Source organism: Vitis riparia, chromosome 6, assembly GCF_004353265.1.
Source record: "Vitis riparia cultivar Riparia Gloire de Montpellier isolate 1030 chromosome 6, EGFV_Vit.rip_1.0, whole genome shotgun sequence".
Classification (NCBI taxonomy): Eukaryota; Viridiplantae; Streptophyta; class Magnoliopsida; order Vitales; family Vitaceae; genus Vitis; species Vitis riparia.
In genome coordinates, this window is record NC_048436.1 from 21,837,583 (window position 1) to 21,847,268 (window position 9,686).

At 30.0% G+C, this 9,686-nt stretch overlaps 3 protein-coding genes across 5 annotated transcripts; 2 read left to right on the plus strand and 1 right to left on the minus strand.

Moving 5' to 3' along the window:
* The first annotated feature begins 97 nt into the window (after positions 1-97).
* Positions 98-4,061, plus strand: LOC117916233 (pentatricopeptide repeat-containing protein At2g36730-like). Of its 3 annotated transcripts, none has more exons than XR_004651537.1 (3): positions 98-869; positions 1,464-2,770; positions 2,886-4,061. XR_004651537.1 is itself a non-coding variant. In XM_034832177.1 (2 exons), the coding sequence occupies exons 1-2, from the start codon at positions 274-276 to the stop codon at positions 2,311-2,313; spliced, it is 1,446 nt and encodes a 481-aa protein (XP_034688068.1). In that variant the 5' UTR covers positions 98-273; the 3' UTR covers positions 2,314-4,061. The 3 variants fall into 3 exon arrangements, 1 of the variants encoding a protein (XP_034688068.1); XR_004651536.1 differs by having other exon boundaries at positions 2,893-4,061; XM_034832177.1 differs by having other exon boundaries at positions 1,464-4,061.
* LOC117916235 lies at positions 3,401-4,084 on the plus strand. Its single transcript, XM_034832178.1, has one exon. It carries the CDS (start codon positions 3,516-3,518, stop codon positions 3,984-3,986), a length of 471 nt encoding a protein of 156 aa, XP_034688069.1. The 5' UTR covers positions 3,401-3,515; the 3' UTR covers positions 3,987-4,084.
* Positions 4,085-8,717: 4,633 nt separating this feature from the next.
* Positions 8,718-9,456, minus strand: LOC117916526. The gene has a single exon (XM_034832605.1). The coding sequence runs from the start codon at positions 9,358-9,360 to the stop codon at positions 8,980-8,982; it is 381 nt and encodes a 126-aa protein (XP_034688496.1). The 5' UTR covers positions 9,361-9,456; the 3' UTR covers positions 8,718-8,979.
* Between the last annotated feature and the right edge of the window lie 230 nt (positions 9,457-9,686).

Below are 9,686 nucleotides of genomic sequence, written 5' to 3' on the forward strand. Positions count from 1 at the left end.
TGGATTTGATATTTATTGAACTTTTAATATCGAGTGTTGAAAATATGTGATAATGTTATAAGAGGAAAAGATAAATATATGAAATGATGGTATAAATAGATGAACTTAAATCAGGGAAGAATAAAGAATATGATCAAATTATATATGTGATATGCTAGGATTAGTTTCAGTTTTTGAAAGGTAATAGATCAAAACCTTGAATTAGAGCTCCCATGGGACACAAACCCTAGGCATTTGCTACAAGTAGAACTACTCTATTGCATATTTATTTGTATGGAAACTCTCGTTAATGGGTTATGGCCACACTATATTAAACTAAACAGCAATGTGATGATGTCCCGCCAAATTCAAATCCTCCTCCAACGGTCAAAAACCACCACCCACCTTCTCCAGCTCCATTCTCTCATCCTCAAAACCGCTATAGATCACAACCCAGATCTCATTTCTCAGTTCATATTTTCCATTTCGTCGGTTTCCATCGAATTCGCCAGATTGGTGTTTAATAGATTGCCCATTAGGGCACCAATTTTTGTTTGGAACTCAATCATCAGAGCATACACTAAGAGTTCAGTTCCAATTGAAGCAGTGAAGCTTTTCTCCCAAATGCAAAGGGTTGGGCTTAAACCCGATAATTTCACATACCCTTTTGTTGTTAAGGCCTGTGGGCGTAGTTTGGTGGTGGGTGCAGGCGGGGCGATGCATTCTATAATTGTGAAGGCGGGTTTTGATTCAGATAGGTATGTTGGGAACACCCTTTTGAGGATGTATGCAAATCTCAATGCAGTTGGGCTTGCTAGACGGGTGTTCGATGAAATGACTGTGAGAGATGTGGTTTCTTGGAGTTCTATGATTGCTGGATATGTTGCATGGTATGCTTCAATTGTTATCCAACTTGTATGATGAAAGTTTACAGCTTGATTCTTAGTCATTTTCTATAAGAATATCGCATATAACTTAATAATTCATGAATTATATAATGGTTTAGCCGTTATTTGTAAATTTTTAGGAAATTTCTGAACTACTTCAACAATTGTTTGTTGACTTTTTTTTTTGTTGAATATATTCTTGATTTTTCCTTACAATGCATGAGATTCTCATATGATTGCATCTTTCTTGAATGTGTGAGCATATCCCTGAAGATAGTTTATGAGTAAGGAGGTTTTGATCATAAAATTGGTTGATTTGCGTGAGCAATTATGACTTTGGAAACTTACATTTATAACTATATACAGATTTTTATGCATGGGTCGGGTGGTTGTAAAGTTGATACCTTGAAGCTTAGGAAGTATTCTTACATGGCTTCTAAGTGAGAGTTCATCTTGATTCTATGGGGGGATTTTTTGTGATGATTCCATCTAGGAATTGTTGACATCTCTTTGTAAATAGGGCGTGGCTACTTATTCTTTCTTGTAAATTTTTCATGTTGGCGTTTTCTTTAACCCTGGTTCTTTTTATGTCTGCAGCAATTGTCCAGCAGATGCCTTAATGGTATTCCGACATATGATGTTAGCAAATGAAAAACCTAATTCTGTCACTCTGGTAAGCTTGCTTTCTGCCTGTACTCGTTTGCTAAATATTGGTGTGGGGGAGTCCATTCATTCATACATTATTGTCAATTGCATAGGATTGGATGTTGCTTTAGGAACAGCAATCCTTGAGATGTATTCTAAGTGTGGGCACATAGAAAAAGCTTTGAAAGTTTTTAATTCCTTGACTGAGAAGAACTTGCAGTCTTGGACTATCATGATATCTGGCCTTGCAGATCACGGCCATGGTGAAGATGCTATTTCTTTGTTCACCCAAATGGAACAAACTGGCCTACAACCAGACAGTATGTCATTTTCTGGGATTTTATCAGCTTGTAGTCACTTGGGTCTTGTTGATGAGGGCCAAACGTTTTTCAGTCAAATGGTGAAAATTTATAATATCAGGCCAACAATGGAGCACTATGGATGCATGGTGGATATGTTTGCACGAGCTGGGATGATTGAAGAGGCTTACGAAATTATCAAGAACATGCCAATGGAGCCTAACTCTGTTATATTAAGGAGCTTCATTGGTGCCTGTAGAAATGATGGTCGTGTTTTTGGTTTTGATGAAAATTTGAGAAGACTTCTGCTTGAAATTGAGCCTGATCTTGGAGCGAACTATGTGCTTGCTTCTGGTGTATCTTCTCTGTCTGGCTGTTGGAATGAAGCAGCTGACTTGAGAGTATCCATGAAAGAGAAGGGTTTGAAGAAGGTTCCTGGATGGAGTCGGGTGGAAGTGAGTGGCAGTCATACAGAAGACACCATTGAAGAGGCTCTAAGCTAATTTTTCAATCTGAGTGCTGAAGAACCATTCCTTCCTCACAATTTCCCGAGTTATGCAGGGACAAAAACCTATTGCAAGAGATCCAAACATATATGATTGCAATGTATTGTTGGTGGTTATTCATGGAATTGGAATACCGAACCTCCATGGTGAAGAGTATGTTTTCCATTAGTAATTACTTGTATCTGGCTTCAGGTTACTGAAATATATTTTGGTCTTTACATTGGAAAGGGAAAATTTTCAAGTCAAGGGATCTTTTGGGGTTCCCAGAAAAGGTTCAAGGTCATATTAGAATTGCCAACTTGAATTTGAATATGACCTAAGTGGTGGTACATTCCACTGTCCTCGGAGCAATTTTCCCAAAATCTTTTACATCAGTAAATGAGCATCTATAGTAAGAGTTGCAACAATGTTTACATGGGCTGGTGGAAGATTAAACACTCTCTTGCCACATACAGTTGAGTTGCTGACTTCTAATAATTAGGATTTAAGGCTTTGTTGTTGTGTTGTGTTATTGTTGTTATATGTATAAATTTGATGTTGTTGCTACATTTACTGAATGACATTTCAAGAATTCAGGCATGGAGCAGTACATGAAGCCCACTTTTTTCCCAAAAATCAAATGGTAAAATCCAAGCCATGTCTGTTCCTGGCTGCCCCAACATTTCAGCAATGTGCCTCGCTGTAAGTCACTATAAACTAATTCTTTTCTCTATAGCTATTGATCTAATACTCTGAAACCTAGACATATGACTCAGCCTCAAATCTAGATGTTTTAGGTCACCCCTCCATGGAGGGCAGGAAAACCTTCTAGGTACATTATCCCAGGGCATAGTTGTGACCACACTGATCATTATGCGAGAAGTCATATTAGAGTTGTCATTTGACATAAAGTAAGGATACTTTAGTATCAAAATTATTCATTTTTTTTTGGCAATACCTGGCATTAGCACTTCCATTTTGTGAAATGGCATGATTTAAGACACTTGTGGAGTCACGAATTGCAGAAGAGTTAAAAGTCCTTTGTCTCATGGTTTGGCATGGGAGGGTTAGGTTTCAACTTAGAGACTTAAAAGAACCGTGCTGGTTTCCTGAATTTCAACAAGAAAACACATTATACGAACTCAAATAATGTGCCATAACACAACAAAGTAGTGTAAGTCCAGCAGAAAAAACAACAAAAAAGGACATGCAAGCCATTTATGAATCTCCCCCATATCACTCACTGCACTGCCCCTCTACTAACACTATCTCTTGTGGCCCTTGCTTTACCTCACTGCCTCTCCCTCTCCCTCTCCCCCCCTCTCTCTCACATGGCTGCAGGCCCCAGATCAAGCTTTTTAATTTCCAATTTCTCCGAGCAATGGCTGATCATGGTTGGCATGACAATACTAGTATGCGGGTTCCTGGCATATGTGATTTATGATGCAGTTGTGGTCACTGCAGCTGACCTCTTGCACCGTCTGCTAATGATCTCCCCTGTGCTCCTAGTCCTTGCAGTTCACTGGCTGTCCACCGTGCCACCAGCTAATCGACTCAACTTTCCCATGCCGGGGTCTGAGCCCAACGCCATTCATCGAGCTGGCGCCTCACCATGGGGTCTTGCAGTTGTGTTGCTTCTCCTCTTCTTCCTCATATCTTACCAACCATCCTTGCATGACCTTATCTTTTAGTGTACTTGGCATTTTTTCATGGATAATGTATGCTTTGTGCCTTGAATGTAGCAGAATGGTTTAGCTTTCTCTAAAGTGCTGTTTGTTTCCATGGAAAATATCATGTGTCCATTACTAGAAGGGAACCATTTTCCCTTTTTTTTTGCAGCATTATGGAATTCATCCTTGTACTAGAGGGGAATTCTCTGAAATTTTTTCTAGGATTTGCCTTTCCCTGGCAACAACTTAATGCCCACATTTTGGTAAAGTTTGTGAGTAGAGCTACTAACATTCTCAGAAACTTTTCATGGATTAGTAGTAAAGTTCTTCAGTACTTAATTTGTTGTATAAAATTCATATTTTAGTAAAATACCCGAACTTGTTTAATTGTGAAAATCCAAATTCAATCAAATTAATATATTAATACTAATGGGTGTTTGGTAAAACTTAAGACATTTCGGTACTTAATTTACTTTATCAAATTTAAGGTTTAATAAAGTTCAAATATCGATATTAAAAATTAAAATGATTTTTGAAGAAAAAATTTTCATTACCTAAAGTACTTATAATTTTCTATAATATTTTCGAAAAGTAAAAAAAAAATTAAAAAATTAAAAATCCCAAATTTAAAATATCAATGTGAATTTTTTTTTAGTATCTAATTTACTACATAAAATTTAGGGTTTTAATACAATTAGAATATCCATTAATCCAATACTTAATTTGTAAAATTTTCTAAAATATCTTTAGAAAATAAAGCATTTTTAAGAAATATTTAGAACTAAATAATTCTATTTTTCTATAATTTTTATTAACTGCTTCCAAGAATTTTATCTATTTAGTAATTTTAATAAAAAATTTATAAATAAATAAGAAATAAGACTATTAAATGTATAAACTCTTTCAAGAATTTTAGAATTTGTTTCGTAATTATTTTGGAAATTATTTTTTTATCCTCGATAAAAATGGAAAACATATTTGATAATAAAAAATTAATTTCTATTTTTTGTTTTTTATTCTTAAGAATGAAAATATGATTTTTTTAAATAATATATTTTCATTATTTTATATTATTTTTATTTATTTTTTGAGAACTATTTAAAAAAATAATTATACAAATATATAAAATAATTAAAAATAAAACATCAAATATAAAAATTATTTTAAAAATATTAAAAACATATTAAAAATATTTTAAATTTTTAAACAGATTTTTATTCTATAAAATATTAAAAAAGAAAAATTTAAAAATATTCTTAAAAATTATTTTGAAGAACTACTTTCTACAAGACTACAACTACCTTGGCCTTTAAATATTATGTAATTATAAAAACAAACCTTCCCTACAAATTAATCAAAACTAAAATAAATAAGATTTTTAAACACAAGATTATAGTGTGGGCCCCACTAAAGGTATTTCTGAGATAAATATAAATCTCCCAATGATTTCACAACCGTCCGATCACAATTCGAATTAGGTTTGGATGACAATCCAACGGTCAAGATGAGTGCCAAATCTGAGAAGCACTGACAAAGTCCGTACAAGTATAGGGTACCCTACAAATAAAATTAAATAAGAAAAAAGACCCATAGGCCATAACAGTCCATCCGACAACTCTCTGAACCACGAAATTAAAGGCACTGTTACTGTACGGCCACAGCCATAATGTGATGCAACTGCAAGGGCCACGTAGGACACGTACCCACTTGGCTAATAGACCAATTTAAATATGGTGGGTTATTTAATTAAAAATGGTAAAATAAATTAAATAATTATATATTCCAAAGAATGATAATCATATTTGTTTAAAATATTATTCATCAATTTTTTTTATTGTCTTCACACATTTAACCATTTTTTAAATGTAAGATAAAAATATTAAATTGAGATTATATTATTATTTTTGATAAATAAAGGTTATTTTTTTAAAAATATAGATATTATATGCTCTCTTTTGCATAAATATTTTTATAATTATTAGATTTTAGGATATGATATTAGGATTGTAATTTGAATGAAAAAGATGATGTTTTTTTTTTTTAATTTTTTTTGAAAAGTAATTTATTTTAAGATTTTAATTTATTTGTTTTTTTTAAATTTTTATGACTTATTATAAATTTTTTTAAAATTTAAAATTTTAATTTTTTAAATAAAAAAATAATATATTGATTTTTATTTTATTTTTTAATGCTTGATAAAAATAAAATATTATAAAAAAAATAAACTAATACTTAATACTATTAAACACTATTTAGTTTTGAGTCTTATTTAAAATTAAGTAAAAAAATAAATATTACTTAATTTAATCAAAATAGTTTTATTTTGAATCTAAGATTTATTTATTTATTTATTTATTTTGAAAATAATAATTTATATTTTTGTGATTATACCATTTGAAAATCAAATATTAGTTGCTGAATTCATATGAGTTATATTTGAAAATAGTTAAGTTGAGTTACTTTTGGTGGTGATTAACTTTATTTATTTTTTAAATATGATAAGATTAATTGGTTGCGTCAAAGAAAAACCCTTTTACCTCAAATTTGATTTGATAGAATTTGATGAATAGTTGAATAAATAATTAATTCATCTTATTTTCAATAGAGGTTGTTATAAAATAAAAAGTTAAAAATCAACTAAAATTCAATCTAATTTATTTTATTTTAAGAAAATTTCCCAATTTTGATTTAGTGGGATTTGGATAAATGCTTGAAATTAATCAAATTAAATAAATTATTTTTATCATTTGTAACATCTCCGATTGGTTAAAGAAAAAAGTTCATGATATTGGAATAGAAAACTTCTTTTAATTCTTCGAATGTACTGCAAATTATTAAAGGTCATTAAACTTAGAGTGAATAATATCTCCCCTAAAGTGAACTAATCTTTATATTATTATATTTAAAAAATCAATCACATACATAAAGTATTTTTAGTGAATGTTTTTTTTTATAAATGTTTTTCAAAGTATTTTTAGTGAAATTATTATTATTTTTATAAATGTTTTTAAGAAAATAATTTATAAAGTGTTTTTGTAAAAAACATTAAAAGTAATATTTTAACATCATAATTTTTAAAAATTTTAAAAGTGTTTTCTTAATTTTATTAAATATCTAATTTTTTTTAAAAAATACTTTATAAATTAAAAATATTTTTTAAAATCAATGTAAAATGAACTCTTATGTTCATTTGATGATAACTCTCTATATGAGTCATAAAAAATTTAGAAGATATAATATAATGATTGGTTTTTAGCTGGAGTTTTTGATAAAAATATAATAATTTTAAAAAATAAGACAATTTATAAAGTATTTTTAAATTTATGATAGAAGGAATTTGATTTTGAAGTTATTTTTTTAAAAGATAATTTTCATATTTAAATTGAAAATTTGAAAAATTTTCATGAAAAATATGTATACTTGAAAAATTAAAATAGTTTCAAATTTTTCGTTTTTTTTTTTTTTTTAAATGCCACTTGCAGCCCCTATAAGGCAATTGGAGCTCTACCTCTAGGTCTAGGGTACACTACCCCTATAAGGCAAAGGTAATGACCCTTATCTTGGTGTGGGCAATCTGGGGTTGGCAAGTGGCTTTCTCAATGCCGCTAAATAATACAACATTCCTACATTGTGTGGAAGTTTCTACCTTTATTTAGATGCCACTTGGGTGTTACAAAAAGTGGAAGATGATCCCTTTTATCATTTTAATATTTTTAATTTATTTTATTTTTATATTTTTATAATCTTTTTAATTAATTTAAATTACCTTCACCAAAGCAGTTTTATACCTTTTAAAAAGTGGATTCTAAAGGCTTAATAGATTCATCAATGAAATTAACATAAATTACTCGGATATAATTTATATTTTATTTTACATTTATAATTTTATCTTTTATCATAAATTTCTTTGAATAATTTTTTTCTAATGAATATGATATATATATATATATATATATATATATATATATATATATATATATATATATATATATATATATATATTTATATTTAATTAATTTTTATGTTTCCCTTTGTATAAAAAAATAACTTAAATAATCCTATCGTACTTCTTTTATTTTTCAATTTACTTGATAGTTTTTTAGGAGATTAATTTAATTAATTTATTTATTTTTAAAGAAGATGCTAACAACTAGATTCCATTTTTAATTCCTTACTTTTGCTTGAGAATTTAGTTGATTAGTTTAGAATATTCTTTATGGGTTTACTTGTACATAGTGCACTTCACATGGATGAGGGATTTTTTTTATTAATTTTCTTTTTTTTATTTGATAAAATCTTTAAAAAAATCCCTTATGTCACTTAATTATTTGAGATTATATATATATATATATATATATATATATATATATATATATATTTGTAATTGATGTGTTATTTTATTTTGATTCCATGGACCATTAAATCTAGTTGGGTATATAGGTATATCATTTGTAATTAATTTTCAAATTGTATTTTCAACCTCGTTAATTGCCATTTCTAATCATAATTTACTTTTTGAATTTAGGAAATTCACCCTTAAATAAACGTTAAAAGCTTGAATAATTTGAGCTAAATCATTCACTTGTATGGAAAATAATATGACATTGTCATGATACCCAATTTTGTCATTTGGTTTATTTTTCATGATTACAAGAAATGAAAAGAAAATTAATTATTTAATTTAAATTAATTATAAATATTATGGAAAAATAAAGTGAGTAAAAAAAAAATAAAAAATTGAGGTGGTGAGAGTACTACATAATTCAAAGGGTATATAGTTATTATAAATAGTACAAAATACAATAAGAACAAGCCACATCAAATTGAGGAAGATGTCCAAAAATAACACCTTCCTAATCATAATTAACCTCCTATACATATCACAAAAGGACAAAGAAATTAATCAAGTGGTAGCTAGCTTTGTTGCACCAATAAAAAACAACAAACCCTAGCCACCATCAAGATCAAAACACACATATTTTTATGTATTCTAATTGAATATATGTATGCACCTTCACCTGCTCAACAATGGAAACCAACGTTCTTGGAAGTAGGATTTGTAAGACACCATGAAGAGAAGAAAGACAAGCAAAAAGGCGACACCCCATGGCGATCCTCCGGCTCTATGCAATGAATCCTTATCCGGTAATGGGATAATGAAAGGGATGAACTGCCGTTGATCGCTTGATAAGATGTGTAGGAGGAGGAGGAGGAGGAGAGGGGAGAGGATGAGGACGAGCTTGAGTTGGTTCATCAAGTCTTCTATCATGGACTCATAGTTTATGTACCAAGTGAAGCCCACGAAGGAGAAGAGAATTGCTAGGAAGAAGCACAGGTGGAGAGGGAGGTCTAGGGAGAGGTGTTGAAAGTATGAAGAGTTGTCATACCTAGCCATGTTGAGAGCAAAAATTGGATGGAAATCTTAGGGTTTTGTTAGGGTTTTATAAGAGAAATATAAGGGTTGTCTCTAGAATGAGGTAGATTGTTCTTGAGATGTGGGGGTTGTCCATCCAACATGGCTTATATAATATTCAGAGTTTTGGAGGGTTTCACTTTCATTATTATTGATACTATTATTTTCCTTTGAGGGTGACTATTTTACACTCTCTTTAAATGCTTGTACCAAAGCTCACACTCATTATTTTCGTAGAAATTATCTTTTGCAACTTGCACTCTTTGATCCATATTAATTGGAATTTTGCTTGTTTTTCAAAATTGATG

Bases quoted from the DNA above. Each gene is read 5' to 3' on its own strand.
- LOC117916233 (XM_034832177.1), top strand. From the start codon at position 274: ATGGAAACTCTCGTTAATGGGTTATGGCCACACTATATTAAACTAAAC. The intron at 870-1,463 runs GTATGCTTCAAT...TTATGTCTGCAG, and splicing joins ATTGCTGGATATGTTGCATG to CAATTGTCCAGCAGATGCCT.
- LOC117916235 (XM_034832178.1), top strand. From the start codon at position 3,516: ATGAATCTCCCCCATATCACTCACTGCACTGCCCCTCTACTAACACTA.
- LOC117916526 (XM_034832605.1), bottom strand. From the start codon at position 9,360: ATGGCTAGGTATGACAACTCTTCATACTTTCAACACCTCTCCCTAGAC.